The following is a 23,045-nucleotide window of genomic DNA, read 5'->3' on the forward strand; positions in this document are numbered from 1 at the left end:
TCTGCGGTAAAGACTGACTTCTCCGCAAGACCCGCAAGTCTTGTCATGTATTTCTTTTAATTTTCTCTGGGCTTCCTCCTGCCCCATGCATCTAGATAAGACCCCACCTGGCATTCTACGGTACAACTCTTCTTTTACCAAGGCATAGTCTTTTAACATCTCTAATTCTGCTGCATCGTCTCCCTTCACCAAGGTTTCCTTTATAGGGATTCGCCAATCCCCTTCGCCCTATTCCTCCCGGAACTTTTCCTTCAACACCTCAATGATGGATTCTTCCTTCTTGCTGACTTCTATATTAATGCTATTCCCTTTGAAGATTATTTGCGAACCTAATGCAGCTAACGCGTCCGCAAACCGATTTTCGTTTCTCAGAGCATGCTCTATTTCAAAGGTTAAGAATTTTTCTTCCATTCTCTGGGCCATCACTCTGTACGGGGCTAGGCTAGGCTCCTTTAAGGAAAAACTTCCTTTGGCCTGGCAGACAACCAAGTTCGAATCTCCCAATACTCTCAAATGTTTAACTCCCATTTCGAGCGCCGTGGCAAGCCCGGTTAGATAGGCCTCATACTCCGCCGTGTTGTTTAAATAAGGGAATTCCAATTTAAATGACAGCGCCACTGCCTTGTCTTCTTCATGATACAGAACTACTCCCACCCCTCCGGAATGGGTAGTAGAAGACCCATCTAATTTCAGTACTCACTGTTCTCTGACTTCTTTTGCCATGGCTACTTCCCCTAGAACTTCATCATCTAGTGGGAATTCTTCCTCTCTTGGAAACTGGGCCAATAAATCTGCTATAGCCTGACTTTTCACTACCCGAGGTGTCCTTATTCTTAAGTCGTATTGCGATAACTGTAGCAACCACTGGGATATCCTGTTGGAGAGGATCGGCTGTTGTAGCAAAGCTTTAATGGCATGGGACTTAGTCATCAGCCATACTTCGTAGGCTAGGAAATAGTGACGCAACCTCTGCGAAGCGTATACAATGGCCAGGCACGCTTTCTCTGCTCTTGGGTAACGAGTTTCTGCATCTTTTAAGGCGTGGCTGATGTAGTATATTAGCTGCTCGACACCACCTCCATCTTCCTGAGCGATTAGTGCGCCGATGGCGTACGAGTTGGTGGCCAAATAGAGTAGCAGTGGTCTTTTATGAATAGGAGCTTGCACCGTGGGGAGGTTCATCATTATCTGTTGTAGCCTTTTAAAGGCCGTCTGCTGCGCTTCCCCCCACTCAAAACTTTGCCCCTTCTTAAGCAACTTCGTGAAGGCAGAGGTGATTGATGCCAACCCAGGGATGAATCTCCGGATATATGAGACTTTTCCTAAGAAGCTCTTCAATTCTTTTACTGTGGCCGGAGGTCTTATAGTTACTATGGCCGTGGCTTTGGCTGAATCCACGTCTATGCCTCTGCTGTGAACCAGGAAACCCAAAAATTTCCCAGAGGACACTTCGAATGCGCACTTGAGGGGATTCATTCTTAACTTAAAAACTTTGCATCTTTTGAATTCTCTTTTTAACACACGAAAGTGTTCTTCTTTCCTCCTTGACTTAACCACTATGTCATCCACATAGTCTTCTAGCTCCTGGTGTATCATGTCGTGAACTATGGCCGTCATTGCTCGTTGATAAGTTGCACCCGCATTTTTTAACCCGAAGGGCATCACAGTATAGTAGAAATTACTCATGGGTGTTCTGAAAGCAGTTTTCTCTGCATCCTTTTGGCGCTATCTTGATCTGATTGTACCCGCTGAAACCGTCCATGAATGAGAACATGGCGCTTCTTGCAGCGGAATCTATTAGTAAATCCATGTTCGACAATGGGAATTCGTCCTTTGGACAAGCTTTGTTGAGATTTTTGAAATCTACACAGCATCTTATCTGGCCGTTCTTCCTCTTCACTGGTACTATGTTGGATAGCCAGCGAGGATGCTGAATAGGCTTGATGAATCTTGCGGCCAGTAACTTCTGCACTTCTTTGACTATCTGCCCTTCTATTTCTGTGTGGAATATCCTGGCAGGCTAGGCCACTGGCTTGACCTCTGGGTCTACATTTAATGTATGCGCAATTAGCCCAGGATCCAGCCCTGGCATTTCACTGTAATCCCAAGCAAAAACATCTTTGAATTCTTTCAACAACAGTATGAGCTCTAACTTCTCCTTTTTTGTCAGGCTTACACTAATTGAGATAGGCCTTGGTTTTCGTGAATCAAACCCTAAGTCAACTTCTTCCAACTCTTCCTCTGCCATAACCTGGATGTCATTTTCTGCCGCAATTGCCTCATCCTTCTCTTCTTCTTTTCCCAAACTTCCTTCAGCAATGCAGCACGCTAAACTCTTATGTTGTCCTTTTTGGGTGGGACCCACTTGCATCTCACCCGTAGGCCCCATGTAGCTTCATAATTTATACACAATCCTACCATCAAGGCCTCGGACCCTGATGCACTGAGGTATTTCGTCTGGCTCTACGGTAGGCGCTTCTTTTCTTTTCTTCTTTCGCGCCAGTAGTTCTCTTAAATCGGGTTCTAGGTCATCTTGAACATCTTCCCACCTAGGCACGAAGGTGCCTCGTGGCTTTGAAACTGAATTTTCCCCAGATGGAGCCCATCGGTCATAAAACATGGTTTCCACCAAGTGGGCTTCTGCCTACTCGAATGGCGAGGGGTTTGCAGCTATGCGTATCATTCTGCCATTCAATCTCCCTTTCACACATTGGTGGTAGGTGGATGGGACTAGCTGGTGTTTGTGTAACCAGGGCCTTCCCAAAAGCACATGGTAGGATACTTCCGTTCTGACCACATGGAAACGAGCTAAAGAGGCTATAGGGCCTACTTTCAACCATAACTGAATGTGGCCTGCAGTGTACTCACCTCTTCTACCGAACCCTGTTACTTCCATCGGGTATCCTTGGATCTTTCTTTCTGAAATTCCTGCGGCTTACAAAGTACTCAACGGAATGAGGTTTACGGAAGCACACGTATCCACCAGGGCCCTCTTGATGGGGATTTGATTTATAGATGCTCCTAAATAGAGAGGCCTCCTATGATCTGGGTGTCCCACCTCCATATCCTCACTGCTGAACGTGATTTCTGTTGATTCCTGCAGCAGTGCCCTGTTTTTTGGCATTTCTGCTAACAGGCACTCCACCCCTGCCTCAGAGGCGATGCTTACCAAAGTCTCCGTGGCTATTTTTCTTTCTTTTGCTATAAGTCCCAACTGATCAAATAGATTTTTGAACTTGGCGCTCTGCTGAAGAGTGGTAATCGCCGCGGCAGGCAGGGGCAAGTTTTCTTCCTCGTCTTCTCCCGGGTCTGCACATATTACCACTGCTGCTACACCCTTTCCCTTGTGGTTTGGGAGTGAGTTTCTTTGGACTTCCTACTGGGTTAGTTCCAATGTGCCTTCTTTAATCCGACGATGCACCAATCTGCTAAGTGCCCAGCATTCTGCGGTGGGATGTTGTACATAGTTGTGCAAGTGGCAGAAGCGAGGATCCCTCCTTTCTTCCTCCGTGGGCTCTCTAGAAACCTGGTTGGGTTTAAAGATCCCGTCCACTATCCATTTGTCAAGTAGCACATCCAGCTCCTTAGGAGTACATGGTAAGGGTGGGGGCGTATCATACTCCCTCCCCTCTATTTTCCTTCTCCGATCTCCAGTGGACACCGCCATAGCCTGCGGGGCGTTTCTCTTGTCTGAACTGGGTTTTACGGACTGAGCCGTCTTTCTAGCTTTCTGCAATAGCTGTGCGAACTGGGAAATTTCTAGATTTTCCAGGACAGCTCTGAATTCTCGAATCATATTGGTCATGCACATTTCCACTAACATCCTCTCTTCACAGTGGTCGTAGCTATCAAGTGCTATGTCCCTGAACCGTTTGATGTATTCCATCAAATCCTCTCCATTCCTTTGTTTGGTCGCTTGCAGAGTTGCGAGCGTTACCGTTTCTTCTCCGTGGAAGTACTTAGTGCAAAATACATCAACCATGTCATCCCAAGTTGGGATCGATCCTGGTTTTAAGCCAATGTACCAGGTGTATGCCCGGTTGCATAGTGACTTTGAAAACTCCCGCAGACATAAGTCTTCGTCTGCTGCGTAAGGGCCAAGGGTATCAATAAATTTGCTTACGTGCTCTACTGCATTTCCCTTCCTGCCATTGTACTGTGCAAAGGCCCTTGGTTCATACCTCTCGGGGTATGGTTTGCTGAGTACTTTTAGAGGATAAGGAGGTCTTCGTGCGTAAAATCTCTCCTTTGGTGTTCTAGCTCTCTCTTGCTCCAAGAGAGCCGCTACTTCAGCCATGGTAATGAAACGTTGTTCTACGTTCTGTGGGACACCTCTTGCCAGTGTCTTCTTTTTGTCTGTCGCATGATCCGGGTCATGCTGGCTGCCTTTCTCTTTTGTTTTGTCTGCCTTCAATTGACGGATCTCTTCCATCATTTGTTGCTGCGAGTGCTGTAATGATTGCAATACTTCGATGAAGGTGTTGACATTGTCAGCAGGGACTCTTGTCTGAGGCTGAGGATCAGCCCCTGTTCTGTTAGCACTTTTTGTTTGGTTAAGTTGCTACTGGTGAGGCGTTGTTGGCCTGGATTCTGCTTGTGAGGGTACGGCACTCATATTCCGTGTCGTCCTCGACTTTGGTGGCATTGTTTGTGAAGGGCTTTGTTTTTTTTTTTTTTTGCCCCTATCTGCTTCCTAACTCCCCAGTAGAGTCGCCAATTTAATGTAGGGGCCTTTTTTTGCATATTGTGCGTTGGGCTGGACTGCCTCCTGCGGTAATGGGGCCGAATGTTTCTGAGTAAGGGAGTTGGGGCCGGTTCAATTGTAACTCAACTTAGGCCGGTTTGTGCACAAACTATGCCTCGTCTGCCAGGAGTAGGCTTACGACAAGCAGAACTGTTTTAGATGAGTTACAGCAGACAAATATAATAATAACAGCAAAACAGAGTACTCTGACTATTTAAATAAAATGGCCAAGTAATCCCTACTTATAAAACATGATTACAGTCGTGATAATGTCATTTATAGAGAAAGTAAAGGAGAAAGAAAATAATATGAACTAATTAAGAACGGGCATAGAATCAAGTTTTAAGTTCAGTCTGTCGAAGCAAAACCAAAGAGGGGAGAACGCCTCCTCTCAATGCAAATAATCTCCCAGGAAAAGATCCTGCAGTAGGGATTAATGGCTTTGAGGGAGTCGGACCTGAATGGTTAATGCCCAAAAGGAATCCTTGTTATGTTTTGGAAGAGAGCAGGATTTGAAGGGGGAGAGAGGGAAATCAACCTACTGATGCATGCCCATTGTGTTATCTCTCATTTTTCCTCGATTTCCTCTATTTTCTCTCTTATCTTTTTCCTTTCTTTTTCTTGTTTTCTTTTACTCTGTTTTCTTTTTTTTTTTTTACTCCGTAAAATACACTCTGTTTTTCGATCCTCCTCTCAAGGCACGGCAAGGGTCCTTTTATAGTGCCTGCCGTGGCCAGTTTTTTACCACTTTGCCCTTTAACCGCCTTTGTCTGGTATGGGCGTACTTGCCGACCACCAAAGGTGTGTGACACTCACCCTTGCCAGACAAAGGCAGGTTTGTTTCATTCCTCAGTCCATCGTAGCACTCTTTCCTGCCACGGCATAAATGCTTTCTCTCTCTTTCCCTCAAGGCATGCACCTAACGGTTCCCCCCTCAACCTTGCCTCTTTTGGGTGGTCTGTCATCCCAGCAGGACGTACCTCCCAAAAGGGCTTGGGCAGGAGCCATAAAATAGGTCTTTTCCCCTCTCCCCACCACCAAACCATACCCCCTTTACCTCTTATCTCTGGCCCATGGCCCCACCACATTCCATATTGGCTGGGTACAGGCTGGTGGTGCCTGGGCCTTGCGCGTGCTTTCCTTTTAGATATGTCCAAAAGTCTGCCTACTGCTCATGCGTTTGCTGTGATTTGGAGACTCTCCGTCCATGTTTTCTGACCTTTTATGTGAGCTTTTCTTTGGTTTCCTGCTCCACTCAAGAGCTGGACTTTGTCTGATGATAGGCCTTACATTTCTTTGGCCTACTCTCGATTTTCTTTATTTCTTCCAACGTTGCACTGTTATTCCTGCCGTAATAACTTAATCCTGCTAGGCCTCTTTTGGGCCAGCCGTTTATTCCTTCTCTCAGTGGCTTGTCATGGCCACTGTTTTGCTTTTACTTATGGGCTCTTATGTCCCTTTGAGCTTTCCTTTGGGCATCCACGGCCCGTTTACTTTCTTTGGGCTTCCTCGGCCCATTTGCTAATTCCACACTCCCATGGGTTTTTTACTAACTTCATTGGGCTTCCCTGGCCCAATAACCTTATTCTCATCTTTGGGATTCATGGGCCTGCCATAAACCCCTTACTCTCTTAGTTTACATTGCCTTGGGCCTGCGGTGGCCCTTTCTCGCTTTTCTTTCTCATACACTGCCCATGGGATGCTATTTCTTTCTTTTCGGGCTTCTTTGAGCCCACTTGCTTCTTCAAGACCCATTTGTTTATTTGTTGGGCCTGTGATCCATTATTCCTGCCGCTTGGGCCTAATGGTTTTTTGCTATCTATTTTGTCAATTCCTTGTTGCCCTTATTATTGGGCTTTCTTTCTGTCTGCTTGGGCTCTCACAAATGGCCCTGAACAATTACATATTCATGAAAGCACGTTACAATTTTTTTTTCTGTGACATAATCACTTGGAGGAATAAAAAAAGAAGTGAAGGAAACATAAAAGTTTTTTTTTTAGCAAAAGAAAGGGACAACCACATAACTCTTTTCCCTAAGCATAATAACGTTTCAGCCATTTCCCATTTATGGGATCCATTAAGTTCCTGCCATCCATTTGAGTTAGGCAATAATACCCACTTTGATGTGCTTCCCTTGTCACAAGGGGTCCCTCCCACTTTGATGCAAACTTAGATGGTCCTGCCAGGCCTCGTCTGACATAGTCTGCCACCTTTGGCACAAGTTGTCCTTCTGCGAACACTCTTTCCTTGGTCATCCTGCCGTAGGCTTCAGTCATCTTTTGTCTGTATCTTCGGCTGCGTTCCTGGGCATTTTCTCTCTTTTCATCAAGCCCTTCTAGGTCTTCGCACCTTTCTGCCGCAAAGACTTCTTCCTCCTTTTCCTTTTCTCGCGTCTGCATGACCCTCAGGGATGGTATCATTATTTCTGCCGGGCTTACTACCTCAGTTCCGTAGACTAAGGAAAAGGGTGAAAAGCCCGTGGCTAACTTTGGTGATTTTCTATAAGCCCAGAGAGCATCTGGCAGGTGCGTCGCCCATCCTCTCATATAGTCTTGGCTCATTTTACTGATGATTTTTATGAGAGTTTTGTTTGTTGCCTCTGCTTGCCCATTCCTTGAAGGTAATAAGGTGATGACCGGTGGTGCTTGACTTGGTAGAACTCTAGCATCTTCCTTACATCACTGTTGACAAATGGTGTGCCGTTGTCCCTGATGATCCTGTGAGGCACCCCAAACCTTACAATTATATTTTCTTTGATGAAATTTGTCACTGCTCCTCCTGTGGCCTTACGGAGTGGCACTGCTTTTGCCCACTTAGTAAAATACTCTGTAGCCACTAATATCCATATGTATCCACGTGATGGTGGGTTAACTGACCCTACTAAATCTAGCCCCCCAAGTGTGGAAAGGCCATGGGGTGACCATGAAATGTAAATCCTGCGGATGGGTATGAATCAAGTTGGCTTGTACTTGACAACTGTGGCACTTTTTTACAAATTCTGCCGCATCTCTTTTCATGGTTGGCCAGTTGTAGCCCATTTGCAGCAGGCATCTGTAAAGCTTTTTCTTCCCCTGGTGTTCACCACATTCCCCTGCATGTACTTCTTTTATCATTTCTTTTGCTTCTTCAGGACCCAAACACCTCAAAGGGTCCCCATCATATCCTTTTTTGAAAATGACAATGTTATGCAAGAAGTAACGTGTTGCCAACCTCTTAAGCTTGTATCTTTCACTATGCTTTTGTGGTAGGATGCCTTCTGTTAGGTACTGCATGAAAGGGCTCCTCCAATCCTCGCTGGCGAATACAGCGTAACTTTCCTCTCTGTCTGCCACAAGCTGGCAGGTCCCACACTGGGTTTGGACTTGATCTGCATCTTTACCCATACTTGGCCAATAGAAGCTTGCCCTCTGAAGTCTGCGGTAAAGACTGACTTCTCCGCAGGACCCGCAAGTCTTGTAATGTATTTCTTTCAATTTTCTCTGGGTTTCTTCCTGCCCCACGCATCTAGATAAGACCCCACCTGGCATCCTGCGGTACAACTCCTCTCTTACCAAGGCGTAGTCTTTTAGTATCTTTAATTCTACTGCATCGTCTCCCTTTATCAAGACTTCCTTTATGGGGATCCGTCAATCCCCTTCGCCCTGTTCCTCTCGGAACTTTTCCTTCAACACCTTAATGATGGATTCCTCCCTTTTCCTGACTTCTATCTTAGTGCTATCCCCTTTGAAGATTATTTGCGACCTCAATGCGGCTAATGCATCCACAAACCGGTTTTCATTTCTCGGAGCATGCTCTATTTCGAAGGTTGAAAATTTTTCTTCACTCCTCTAGGCCATCGCTTTGTATGGGGTTAGGCTAGGCTCCTTTAGGGAAAAGCTTCCCTTGGCCTGGCAGACAACCAGGTTCGAATCTCCCAATACTCTCAAATGTTTGACTCCTATTTCAAGAGCCATGGAAAGCCTGGTTAGGTAGGCTTCATACTCCGCCGTGTTGTTTGAACAGGGGAATTCTAGCTTAAATGACAGCGCCACTGCCTTGTCTTCTTCATGATACAAAACTACTCCCACCCCTCCGGAATGGGTAGTAGAAGACCCATCGAATTTCATTACCCATTGTTCTCTGACCTCTTCTGCCATGGCTACTTCCCCTGGAACTTCATCATCTAGCAGGAATTCTTCCTCTCCTGGAAACTGTGCCAATAGATCTGCTATAGCCTGACTTTTCACCACCCTAGGTGTCCCCATTCTCAAGTCGTATTGTGATAATTGTAGCAACAACTGGGATATTCTGTCGGAGAGGATCGGTTGTTGTAACAAAGTTTTAATGACATGGGACTTAGTGATCAGCCATACTTCGTAGGCCAAGAAATAGTGACGCAACCTCTGCGAAGCGTATACAATGGCCAGGCATGCTCTCTCTGCCCTTGGATAACGAGTTTCTGCATCTTTTAAGGTGTGGCTGATGTAGTATATTGGCTGCTCAACACCACCTCCATCTTCCTGGGTGATTAGTGCACCGATAGCATACGAGTTGGTGGCCAAATAAAGTAGCAGTGGTTTTTTATGGATAGGGGCCTGCACCGTGGGGAGGTTCATCATTATCTGTTGTAGCCTTTTGAAGGCCGTTTGCTGTGCTTCCCCCCACTCAAAACTTTGCCCCTTCTTGAGCAACTTGGTGAAGACAGAGGTGATTGATGCCAATCCAGGGATGAATCTCCGGATATATGAGACTTTTCCTAAGAAGCTCTTCAACTCTTTTATTGTGGTCGGAGGTCTCATAGTTGCTATGGTCGTGGCTTTGGCCGGGTCCACGTCTATGCCCCTGCTGTGAACCAGGAAACCTAGAAATTTCCTAGAGGACACTCCGAATGCGCACTTGAGGGGATTCATTCTTAACTTAAAAGCTATGCATCTTTCGAATACCCTTTTTAACACGCAAAAGTGTTCTTCTCTCCTCCTTGATTTAACCACTATGTCATCCACAGTCTTCTAGCTCCTGGTGCATCATATCGTGAAATATGGCCGTTATTGCTCGTTGATAAGTTGCGCTTGCATTTTTTAACCCGAAGGGCATCACAATGTAGTAGAAATTGCCCATGGGTGTTCTGAAAGCAGTTTTCTCTGCATCCTTTGGTGCCATCCTGATCTGATTGTATTCGCTGAAACCATTCATGAACGAAAACATGGCGCTTCCTGCCGCGGAATCTATTAGTAAATCCATGTTTGGCAATGGGAATTTATCCTTTGGACAGGCTTTGTTGAGATTTCTGAAATCTACACAGCATCTTATCTGACCGTTCTTCTTCTTCACTGGTACTATGTTGGATAGCCAGCGAGGATGCTGAATAGGCTTGATAAATCCTGCGGCCAGCAATTTCTGCACATTTTTGACTATCTGCCCTTCTATTTCTGTGTGGAATATCCTGGCAAGCTGGGCCACCGACTTGGCCCCTGGGTCTACATTTAATATATGTGCAACTAGCCCGGGATCCAGTCCTGGCATTTCATTGTAGTCCCAAGTGAAAACGTCTTTGAATTCTTTCAACAGCAGTATCAATTCTGACTTCTCCTTTTCTGTCAGGCTTGCACTAATTGAGATAGGCCTTGGTTCTTGTGAATCAGACCCTAGGTCAACTTCTTCCAATTCTTCCTCTGCCACAACTTGTGTGTCCTTTTCTGCAGCAACTTCCCCATCCTTCTCTTCTTCTTTTCCCAAACTTTCTTGAGCGACGCAACACGCCAAACTCCTGTGTTGCCCTTTTTGGGTGGGGCCCGCTTGCATCTCACTCTTGGGCCCCACGCGTCTTCATAACTTATACACAATCCTGCCATCAAGGCCTTGACCCTGATGCACTGGGGTGTGTCGTCTGGCTCTGCGACAGGCGCTTCTTTTCTTTTCTTCTTTCGCGCTAGTAGCTCCCTTAGATCGGGTTCTAGGTCACCTTGGACATCTTCCCACCTAGGCACGAAGGTACCTCGCGGCTTTGCAACCAAGTTTTCCCCAGATGGAGCCCATTGGTCGTAAAACATGGTTTCTACTAAGTGAGCTTCTGCTTGCTCGAATGGTGAGGGGTTTGCAGCTATACGTATCATCCTGCCATTCAATCTTCCTTTTGCACATTGGTGGTAGGTGGATGGGACCAGTCGATGTTTGTGTAGCCAAGGCCTTTCCAAGAGCACATGATAGGATACTTCCGTTCTGACCACATGGAAACGAGCTAAAGAAGCTATAGGACCTACTTTCAACCACAACTGAATGTGGCCTGCGGTGTACTCACCTCTTCCACCAAACCCCGTTACTTCCATTAGGCATCCTTGGATCTTTCTTTCTGAAATTCCTGCTGCTTGCAAGGTGCTCAATGGAATGAGGTTTACGGAAGCACCTGTATCTACCAAGGCCTTCTTGATGGGGATTTGATTTATGGATGCTGCTAAAGAGAGAGGCCTCCTATGATCCGGGTATCCCACCTCCACATCCTAACTGCTGAACGTGATCTCTGTCAATTCCTGTAGGAGGGCTCTGTCTTCTGGCATTTCTGTTGACAAGCACTCTACCCTTGCCCCGGAGGCGATACTCACCAAAGCCTCCATGGCTATCTTTCTTTCCTTTGCTGTGAGTCCCAACTAGTCAAATAAACTTTTGAACTTGGCACTCTGCTGTAGAGTGGTACTCGCCGCGGCAGGCAGGGCCAAGTTCTCTTCCTCGTTCTCTCCCGGGTCTGCGCATATTACCACTGCTGCTATACCCTTTCCCTTGTGGTTCGGGAATGGGTTTCTTTGGACTTCCTCCATAGGCTCTCTGGAAACCTGGTTAGGTTTAAAGATCTTGTCCACTATCCATTTGTCTAGGAGCACATCCAGCTCCTTAGGAGTACATGGTATGGGTAGGGGCGTATCATACTCCCTCCCTTCTGTTTTCCTTCTTCGCTCTCCAGTGGACACGCCATAGCCTGCGGGGCGTTTCTTTTGTCTGAACTGGGTTTTACGGACTGAGCCATCTTCCTAGCTTTCTGCAACAGCTGTGCAAATTGGGAAATTTCTAGATTTTCCAGGACAGCTCTAAATTCCCGAATCATATTAATCATGCACATTCCTATTAAGGTCCTTTCTTCACAATGGTTGTAGCAGTCAAATGCTATGTTCCTGAATCGCTTGATGTATTCCATCAAATTCTCGCCATTCCTTTGCTTGGTCGCTTGCAGGGTTGCGAGTGGTACTATTTCCTCTGCGTGGAAATACTTAGTGCAAAATACATCCACACCTATAGCAGGAAAGGGTACCACGACAGACAAACAAACAAAATAGTTTTCTTTTGTATGGTGATAGGGAATGGCACATAGATGAACCAATGGTGGTCGGCAAGTATACCCAGACCAAACAAAGGTGGTTAAGGGCTAAAATAGTAAAATCCGGTCACTGCAGGCACTATAAAAAGAGGCCCTTGCCATGCATAGGAAACAAGAACCAGCACCACGGCATAGGAATTTGAAAACTTGGAAATAAAAAACAAGTATTAAGAAAAAGAGGAAGAAAAAAAAAAGGGGGAATATTAGAAGAGAAGGAAAGAAAAAGATAGAGAGTTAGAGCGGCAGGCATGCACCAATAGGTTGATTCCCTCTCTCCCTCTCAAAGTCCTGCTCTGCCAGAAACAAAGAGTTCCCTTGTGCACCAACCATTTAGGTTCGTTTCCCTCAAAATGATTAATTTCCACGACAGGATTTCCCTGGGAGATTATTCACTTTGAGAAGAGGCATTCTTCCTTCTCTGGTTTTGGTCCTGCGGATCAGATTTAATCTGATTTCTTTCTTCTTTTGATTAACCCATATACTACCCACTTATTCCTTCATTTTCTTTATAAAAGTGTAAGGTGGTGGGCTGTGCTAGTGGTGTTGGGCTGCCTCCTACTGCACTAAGCCCAAGTTTTCTGGATAAGAGAGTTGGGACCGATCCATCTTCAGCTCAAGTTGGTCCGGCTTGTGTGCAAACTAGGCCAGGTCTGCCAGGAACGTATTTACGGCAGGCAAAATTGTTTCAGGCAAATCATGGCAGACAGACATAATAATAATAAAATAAGCAAAAAATATCTAGCCACTTAGTGGGGAAATGACTGAACAGCCCTTGAACTCAATTACAACAGCAATATTAATCGTTTTCTTTGCGGAAGGGAAAGAACATAACAGAGGATATTAATACACATGGATTAGTCAGAATATTAGGGAAATCAATCAAAATCCAATCTGCGGGAGTAGAGCCAAAAAGGAAAGAACGTTCCTTCTCAACGTAGTCAATCTCTCAAGAAAAGGTCCTGCCGTGGAGATTAACTGCCCTGAGAGAAACAGCCCTGAGTGGTTTTTCTGCACAGATGTTCTTGAGGTTTTCACAGAGAGTCGGATTTCATGAGGGAGAGAAGGGACCAATCTACCGGTGCATGCCTACCGTTCTAATTCTCACTTTTTCTTTCTTTCTTGTGGTTTTCTTTCTTTTCTTTCCCACTCATTTCTTTGCTATTTCTTTTTTATGTTTTCTATCTCTTAGTCAAAGTTCTCGTTATTCCTCCTTTCTGTTCACGGCAAGACCCTCCTTTTATAGTGCTTGTCGTGACCAGATTTTATTGTTTTAGCCCTTAACTCCCTTTATCTAGTCTGAGTGTACTAGCCGATCATTACTGTTCCGTCTATGTGTCGCCCTCCCATCACCAGACAAGGAAGAGTATTTTGTTTGCTAGCCTACCGTGGCACCCTTTCCTGCTACGGTCTGGGTTATTTCTCTCTCCCTATCCCTCATGGCATGCACCTAATGGTTCTAACTCAACTTACCTCTTTTGGGTAGTAAGCCATCCCAGCAAGACACCTCCCCGAAAGAGCCTGAGTCGGAACCTTTAAAATAGATTTTTCCCCTCTCCCTACCATCAAACCATGCCCTTTGAATTTCTAACCCCCCGACCTCACCATGCTCTGTATTGGCTGGGTACAGGCTGGTGGTGTCTAGGCCTTGCGCGTGCCTTCATTCCATATGTGTCCAAAACCTGCCTGCTGCCCATTCGTCTGCTGTGATCTGGAGGCTCGCCGTCCGTGTTCTTTGACCTCTTATGTGGGCTGCTTTTTGTTTTTCCACTCCTCTCAAGAGCTGGGCTTTATTTGATGATAGGCCTTACATTTCTTTGGCCCACTCCTTGGTTTCCCTCATTTCTTGCAATATCGTTATGTTATTCCTGCTGTAATGATTTAATCCTGCTGGACCTCTTTTAGGCCAGCCGTTTATTCGTTCTCCTAATGGCTTGGCATGGCCACTGGTTTGCTCTTATTTATGAGCTCCTATGTCCCTTTTGTCTTTCCCTTGGGCATCCTTGGCCGTATGGGCTTCCTCGGCCCTTTTGCTAATTCTGCATTCCCATGGGCTTTTACTAACTTCATTGGGCTTCCCCAGCCCAATAACCTTTACTTTCTTAATTTGCATTACTTTGGGTCTGCGGCGGCCTTTTCTCGCTTTTCTACCTCATACACTGCCCATGGGATGCTATTTCTCTCTTTCCGGGCTTCTTTAAGCCCACTTGCCTCTTCAAGGCCCATTTGTTTATTTCTTGGGTCTGTGATCCATTATTCCTGCCGCTTAGACCTAATGGTTTTGCTGTCTGCTTTGCCAATTCTTTGCTGCCCTTGTTATTGGGCTTTCTTTCTTTCCACCTGGATTCTCACAAATGGCCCTCAACAAAAAGTAATTGTTGTTAAACTGTGATTATCTTTTCTTGATTAGGGATTATCTAGAGGGTGTTTGGTTTGTGTTTCCAAACAACCATTTTTAGTTTTTAAACAGCATTTCATGTATTTCCACACATTTTTTCACCCACACGTATTTCCACAAATATTTTCAAACAACAATTTTCAATTTTTAAACACATGTACCAAATGGGCCACTACTCACTTTAATTAAGAAGTCAAAGCACTTTCTTTTGTCTTATTATTATCATATCTGCTTGCCATAACTCATCTAAAACAGTTTTGCCTGCCGTAAGCGCGCTCTTGGCGAACGAGGCATAGTTTTTGCACAAGCCGGACCAAATTGAATTACAATTAGAGTGGTCTCAACTGCCTTACTTATAATATTTGAGCCCAATACCGCAAGAGGCAGCTTAGCCCGATATAACCAAAAAGGCCTTCTACAGCCATCAACCCCTTACTTTCTTTGCTTTCATTACTTTGGGCTTGCCGTGACCCATTATCACTTTTTCACATCATATACTACCCATGGTTTGCTTTTTTTTTTTTTTTTCTCTCTTTCCGGGCTCCTTTAAGCACATTTGCCTCCTTTAGGCCCATTTGTTTATTTCATGGGCCTATGATCCATTATTCCTGCCGCTTGGACTTAATGGATTTTCTATCCATTTATCAACTCTTTTCTGTCCGCGTTGCTGGGCTTCTCCTTTCCACTTGGACTTCCAAAATGGCCATCAACACCAATCTTGCGTTTTAGAGAGTCTTCTGTTCATTTGTTTTAGAAAAATCAAAAAATGAAAACCTAGAGAGAGAGAGAGAGAGAGAGAGAGAGAGAGAGTTGCTGAGAACAAGTACTGGGGCGTGCATTTTATAGTTCTTCTTCTTATAAACAGAATGATGGAGGGAGGCTAAGAGTAGTGAGGATTGTAGAGAAAGAAGAAGCGTATAAGGAAGACAAAAAATATGAGAGAGGAAAGAGCAACCGTCTTTTTTTTTTTTTTTTGGATTTATAAATGTTATGTCCACTATATTTTCTCGACACTTTCAAAACAAATCATAAATAATAGGTTGTTAGTGGTTGTTATTAGTAGGCAAAAAAGTAATTTCAATGGTAAATTCAAATTAGAACCAATAACAACTTACCCACCTAAGATTTGTTGTCAAAATGTTATGAATGTGTAAACATCTCATTTTGTACCTAGTTAGCCAGACCAAATTGAGTTGCAGTTAGATTGGTCTCAACTCTCTTACTCAGAATATTTGAGCCCAGTACGGCAGAAGGTAGCCCAGCCCGATATAACCAAAAAGGCCTACTACAGCCATCAACCCCTTACTTTCTTTGCTTTCATTACTTTGGGCTTGCCGTGACCCATTCTCACTTTTTCAAATCATATACTGCCCATGGTTTGCTTTTTTTTTTTTTCTCTCTCTCTCTCTTTCCGGGCTCCTTTAAGCACATTTGCCTCCTTTAAGCCCATTTGTTTATTTCATGGGCCTGTGATCCATTATTCCTACCGCTTGGGCTTAATGGATTTTCTATCCATTTACCAACTCTTTTCTGTCCGCGTTGTTGGGCTTCTCCTTTCCACTTGGACTTCCAAAATGGCCATCAACACCAATCTTGCGTTTTAGAGAGTCTTCTGTTCATTTGTTTTAGAAAAATCAAAAAATGAAAACCTAGAGAGAGAGAGAGAAAGAGAGTTGTTGAGAACAAGTACTGGAGCGTGCATTTTATAGTTCTTCTTCTTATAAACAAAATGATGGAGGGAGGCTAAGAGTAGTGAGGATTGTAGAGAAAGAAGAAGCGTATAAGGAAGACGAAAAATATGAGAGAGGAAAGAGTAACCCTTTTTTTTTTTTTTTTTTGGATTTATAAATGCTATGTCCACTATATTTTCTCAACACTTTCAAAACAAATCATAAATGATAGGTTGTTAGTGGTTGTTATTAGTAGGCAAAAAAGTAATTTCAATGGTAAATTCAAATTAGAACCAATAACAACTTACCCACCTAAGATTTGTTGTGAAAATGTTATGAATGTGTAAACATCTCATTTTGTACCCAGTTAATAAACTTTAGTTCCCAGTCCCAATGGTGAGCTTAACATGACTACAAAAGGTAATTGAAGTTATTTTGATAGTTTGGAAGTAATCACAATTCAAAAGTGCTCAAATTGCTTTGAAAATGATGTTGAAAAATGAACTTTGCTCACTATTTTGACCATTTCTTTTGATCAACAAAAAAAATTTGAGTGAGATTTATTTCATTGGAAAGTAGAAATTCTGGGCTTCAATTTGAATACAAATTTTTCCTAATTGGGATTTATATTGAGTGAGTTATGGCTATTTGAAGTCAGGCCATCTGAGTAGTCAAAATTAGGGTTTTAGGGACGCATGCGTACGCATGCACGTACCTGCACACACAGTGCCTTTTCTAGAAGCCTAGAACTTCAATTATTTAAGGCCTAAAGCCTCCCTCTTTGATGGGGACGAACCCCTAAACCCTTTGAAACGTCTCAAACCCTCTAAATGAGCCTGAAAACCCTAGTTTAAAGATATAAATACAACCTTATGCCTCCTAACTCAAACTCTAGCTAGAGAGAGTGGATTTTTTACCTAAACTTTTCCAAAAAACTTTCTCTTTTCTCTGCCTCTTCTGTACACAGCCACCAAACACATATTTTAATCATAAAAAAACCTCTCTTTAGTTAGTTCTAAGGCAGAAACTTGTTCTCAATTGGATTTCTCAAAACCTTTTCAAAACTAATCTTGTTTTTGAGTTGTGATTACCTATAAACTATTAAAATCTTCTATTTACTTTGATATCTCATTAAATCTTGTTGCATAGGCACTAAGAGGCCGGTTAAATATCAATCAAGTTGTATTCCATAAGTAAGGTAAGTCTCTCTTCATGACTCTTCCTTAATTTAGGGTTTTAAAACTTGTGTTCTTTTGGTTCTTAATTTGATTTATTTGTTATACATGCTTAGAAATATGATATGTTTTGTTTAGGTTCGATTTGTTGGGTCTCATCATGTTTTGATAAATGAGTTGAACGATTGGATATATTGATGAACATATTTTGATGTGTTAAGTATTGCTCTTGTTTGTTGTTAGATCCAATGCATATTTAGGAATATATTTTGTTTTATTTATCTTGGATATCTTTGTTGTTAGTTTAGGTTGTTTATTTTTATATTAGAAGCATGTTAGGTTGTTAATTTCTTTATTTTTTGTTTTTGCTTTTTTTTTTGCATTTCTGATTCTGAGTTAGGGTTCTAGGGCGTGTTTGCATACGCATACAACTGGGCTACGTATGCAGGCCTATGTATGCGAACACATACTCTTGCCCAAAAACCCTAATCTAAGTTTTTTGCTTTTGTTTCTTTATTTCTTTCATATAAAATGCCTCTGTCTTAACCATCTTTTATATTTTTTGAGTTCTTGTTTCTCTGTTTACTTGTTGTTTGTTCATAACATGTTAGATTAGGGTTTCCCTTCAACGTTTTCTTTATTCTACCATGAACATGCATATGATATGATCATGTATTGATGCATAGATGCTATGATGCAGTAAGGTAAGAGAGATAAGACATGCATTCATATGTACATGCATTTGATTGGGATAAGATCTTGTTTAGATTTGATGAATGTGATAGGTGAATTTGGAATATGTTTGTGTTCTTGATGTTCATGGTGCTCTCCAATAATTCTTTGATTCTGCCATGATTTGTTTGCTACCTTGAATGTGATGTGATAGATGTATGCTAGAGTTTATGATGATATAAGAAGCATAATAGATGTATGTTAGGGTTTGGGATGAAATGTCATGTTGTATGCTTAAATGTATGCATGTGTGTACGTGAATTTAGAATAACGATGTTGAATATGCCTTTAATGAGATTGAGACGTAAGACACAAAGAGTAGAAGTCGACCCACGGGTTGGGTGGGGTTAGGTGCCTAACACCTTCCTATCTCCATACTTAAACTCTAAACCCATACTTTGGTAGTAAAATCAGTCATTCCATGTAAGGGTGTTATGTAAATGGTTCTTAGACCTAATTTAGGTGGTGACTCCATCTTTTCTCCACCCTAGTTCACTCAGTTGAGGTGTACTCCCCCTTAGGAGAAAACCCCTGCGACCACAGGATGTAGCACTCTTCTTTTATATATATATATATATATATATAACCGACAATATTACCAGTAACTAGTACCCACTAAAATTAAATGAAGGGTTAGGATAAAACAACACTAAATTAAAGGTTAAGATTTGTGTAGGTACCATACCCACCAAAAAAAACAAAGGGGTATGGTAGAATGACCCAATAACATGACTATTGATATTTGATTATCTTGAAATTTTGCAATTATAGAAAATATTCGAAGATAATGTGATTTCAATGGTAGATTTGTCAAAATTCATATTAAATTAAAAAATATTGAATAATATAGCATTGTTTAAAATTACAATAAATATAACTTGAACCCAACTATATATATTATATTTGCGCTGTGACAAGGGAAATGAGGTTTTAGATATGGACAAGGATGTGAGTTTGTCCCATAACAACTTCTAGTTATTGTCACATGATTAGAGTATGACATATTTCTAGGACATTACATTGTCGAAGGACTAGAGCGCAATGATTGCTTTAATGCAAGTCCTAGCTGCCTAGGATTATCATCGAGACTAATATTACTTCAACTCTTTGAGTCCTTATGCATGGACTTACAATGTTAGAGTGATAGGTATATCCACGAAAATGGTACACATCGTTGATGTTAAGATTTAGTGGATAGAAAAGTTTGGGATAGAATGTCATACTTGGATGTTTAAGAATGGGCTGAAAATAGTTTTTTCTCATAATTTGGGTCCTAAGAACTATTAAAGAGATGCTCTTTGATTGTTTTGCAATCTCTCCCTGAGATGGTAATATACAATTTCATATGCATACTTCTAGAACCCACTTTCTTATTGAGACAGAGCATCTAGTATTACCCCATGACTAATAGTAGTAATATAACTCATGCATCACCTTTATATTTCTTGTATGCAAGAATATGTACCCTTAGGTATCTCCATTGATAATATTCACTTTTTGAGAGTTACTCATGAGAATTTAATTAGGATTCTAAGATGCTTACTGCAGTCTGCATGCTTTGCTAAGTATAGGAGCAAACATATCTTTTTTAGAAATAGGGTGTAACATATTGAAATAGAAATTTGTTTTATGTGAAACCTAAGATATGTTGCCACAACCAAAGTGACAAAATTGCCTAATTCTTGATGGTATGTAGAATCCCCATTTTTTTTAGGCCTACCCTAACATTTCGGTCCCAATGACAAAGAAAGCCCTAATCAGTACCAAAACGATCAACAACATTTGTGAAGCCCAACAACCCAAAATGCAAGTTTCCAAGCCCTTTTATGGCCAAGAGTCCCAAATTAGCGTACACCACTTAGGGACAGAGCCCCTAAAATTGCTCATCTCCATATCCAATTGATTGAGTGATTAAATATGGTAAGCCTTTAGCTGGCCAGAACAGGTTAGAAACCCTAAAGCGCTCTATAAATATCACCCTCCATCCCCATTTCAAAGGCTCTAGAACCTTAGGCTTACTGTACCGAAACTCTACCAAAACACCGTCATACATCGCCTTTGAGTTTTAAGGGTGTGTACTACTACTGTGGACAGATTCCTTGAGGTTTAGATTTAGTTTTTTAATCATCATTTTTTTAGAAAACTAATCACCCTCTCATGATTTCTGAATTGCACCAACGAACTGGTTCATTTCCCACTATCCCCTTTAGCTTCCATACAAGAATTTACTCTTACAATTACTAATCACTGGTTTATTTATTAAAAAAGTCAATAACAAGCAATACCTTGAGAATTAGTCACACTGTTGTAGCTAGTATAAGATAAAATTCAGTAATTACTTGAAGGAATGTACTTCATATTGATTTGGTATTTTGTAAAGCATTTATGGTTTTTTTTTTTTTTTTTTTTTCATGTTGATGAACATGAACTGTTTAGTTTCATATCTATTTCTCATCCTATTGCTGGATAGGAGTTAGGTTGGATGAAATAATTAAATAATTGTGAACTTACTCTGATAATCTATATATATATATATATATATAAAATCGAAGCCTTTGCTAGCACCACAATTTTCCACGTCAGCATCATTTAAAAACAAAAAAACAAAAATTCTGATTTTATATTTCTATATATACTAAAGAAATATCTTCCACATCACTAATTTATTTTCAAATTTAATATTAAAAAAAAAAAGAAACATCAAACTAAAATGTGAAACCCGACTCCTATTTTATAACACCAAACTCAAAACCCTAAAGAGATCATTCTCTTTGCTTTGAAGATTGGCATCAATGCGGCTCATTGGCGGCACCACCTTGAAGGCAAGGTGAACACCTTTTTTTTACACCTGAATTATAAACCAAAATATTTTAAACTGAAATGACTGCACCATCTCAGATTTATCATCCACTAGGAGATATAATAGATGTGATTTCTTCTTCTTCTTCTTCGAATTTTCTTCTTCTTTTCCTTTGTTCATCTTCTTCACACACAGCCTAGCTCTCTCTCACTGTATTGTGCATGAATGAATTTGAATCAAACAAGTTTGTGTCTTGCTCAAATGGCATTTTACCGAGAGAGTATTTGAGTAGAATAGAGGAGGGAACAAGACCAACTGAAAAGGCTGCAACCACTTTTCAATGTGTGGTGAAAAAGCATGCCACAATTTTAAATTATTTAAGTGTTTTTTTTTTTTAATAGCTGTGCCCATTTTAGTGTTCCTAATTACAAGAATAATGTGAGAAACATAACAAAATATCACAATAATTTCACAATATTCTTAAATTGTTATATGAAAAAAATTAAATTAGATATTAACATGCGTTTATACGTGAGTTGATATACTAATTTAGAAATATTGTGAAATTGTTGAGGGCATTTTATTGTATTTCTAACATTACTCTAATATCATCTATCATAATTTTTAATTTTGAGTCTAATTGGTTACCTCAGAGGAGTTAGGCCATGTACATCTATTATATTATTATTATTATCAGTTAATAAAAATTGATATATAATTTATTGTATGTAATTATTTTGATACAACTGAAAAGAAACATCCAAACGGAAATATGAAACCTTGGCTCCTTTTGATACAACTATTTTTAATTAAATTCAAAAAAATCATTATTTGCTTTGCCTTTATACGTTTGTATGATGTTCTCTATCATTTTTTTTTTTTATGAAGTTTCTCTATAAAACTCACAAAAAGTGAATTAATAGAGAGATTGAAAATTGAACCAAAATTTAGTTTTTTTTTTTTTTTTTTTCAACTTATCTACTTTTCCTATATTAAATAAAATAGAGGATTAAGAGTTTCATTACAAATCTGGAAAAAAAAAATCATACAAATTTGAATGAATATATATAATTTTAATTAAACTGTACCGTGTTTCGCACGGGTTAGCGACTATATTATACTGTAGAAATAACAACAAAATATGAAACTCACATTAGTAGTTGTTCATAGAAGTTTGTTTTTTGGTTGATTTATATTATTTTTGTGGGGAGTTTATTATTGAAATGCAACTTCATAAACATTTGCATTGAAAGACAATTTGTGTTCCAATATTTATGGGACAATATAGTATTTTCCAACTAAAATATAATGAAATGGAGATCTAAAATAATCTCTTAAACTAACCTTTTTTTTTTTTGAGAAAGATCTCTTAAACTAACCTAATAGAATATGCAATAACTCTTTTTTTCTTTTTTCTTTTTTGAGAATGATTTAAGGACAAAGTTTAGTTACAAAATTGGTTGTAACTTAAGGTTATAAATTCACTCAATAAAATAAATATTACAACATATTTTGAAAATCTAACCATCGAATCGCATGTTTTTTACGCTCTTAATACACATGTTAAATTTTGTGTCAATCAGATATTATTTACTATATGATCTATAAGCTTATATTTTGTGTATAATTTTAAATTACAAAAACTTACAATTAAAAAAAATTATTAATGTCATAGTTATTGATCTTTAATTTTCTTGAAATTTTGCAAGCATGAAGAATATAAGTAGAAGATGTAATCTAATGGTAGATTTGTCAAAATTCACCTCCAATAAAAAGATATTAAGTTTGTAGCCTAAGGCTACAACTAATTTTGTAACTAAACTTTATTCTATATTTAATAGTTTTCCTGTGCATCGCACGGGTTGGCGACTAGTATATTTATATTCTTAACTATGTTATTCTTAATAAATTTTATTTATTTTTAATTATTTACTAATAATGAAGAATAATTAAAAATTATTTTGAAAAGAAATTATAAAGTATCCGCACTTGTCGGCAGGATATGGTCTAATATTTTCAATAGTAGTACACAATAATACAAGAGAGAGAGAAGCTATTTCTCAATTATTGTACACAAAAATTCAAGAGAGAGAGAGAGAGAGAGAGAGAGGAATTAGTGGTACTAGGAAATGATACTAGATACATTCATTGTTGAAGTGGAGCTCATATTTTTTCCATAAAATG

General features: G+C 40.7%; 1 protein-coding gene across 1 annotated transcript; it reads right to left on the reverse strand.

Moving 5' to 3' along the window:
• Nucleotides 1–3,376: 3,376 nt before the first annotated feature.
• LOC115964738 lies at nucleotides 3,377–4,432 on the reverse strand. The gene has a single exon (XM_031083995.1). It carries the CDS (start codon nucleotides 4,430–4,432, stop codon nucleotides 3,377–3,379), a length of 1,056 nt encoding a protein of 351 aa, XP_030939855.1.
• Nucleotides 4,433–23,045: the final 18,613 nt, after the last annotated feature.

Source organism: Quercus lobata, chromosome 10 (assembly GCF_001633185.2).
Source record: "Quercus lobata isolate SW786 chromosome 10, ValleyOak3.0 Primary Assembly, whole genome shotgun sequence".
Taxonomy (NCBI): domain Eukaryota; kingdom Viridiplantae; phylum Streptophyta; class Magnoliopsida; order Fagales; family Fagaceae; genus Quercus; species Quercus lobata.

Bases quoted from the DNA above. Each gene is read 5' to 3' on its own strand.
- LOC115964738 (XM_031083995.1), bottom strand. From the start codon at position 4,432: ATGGAAGAGATCCGTCAATTGAAGGCAGACAAAACAAAAGAGAAAGGC.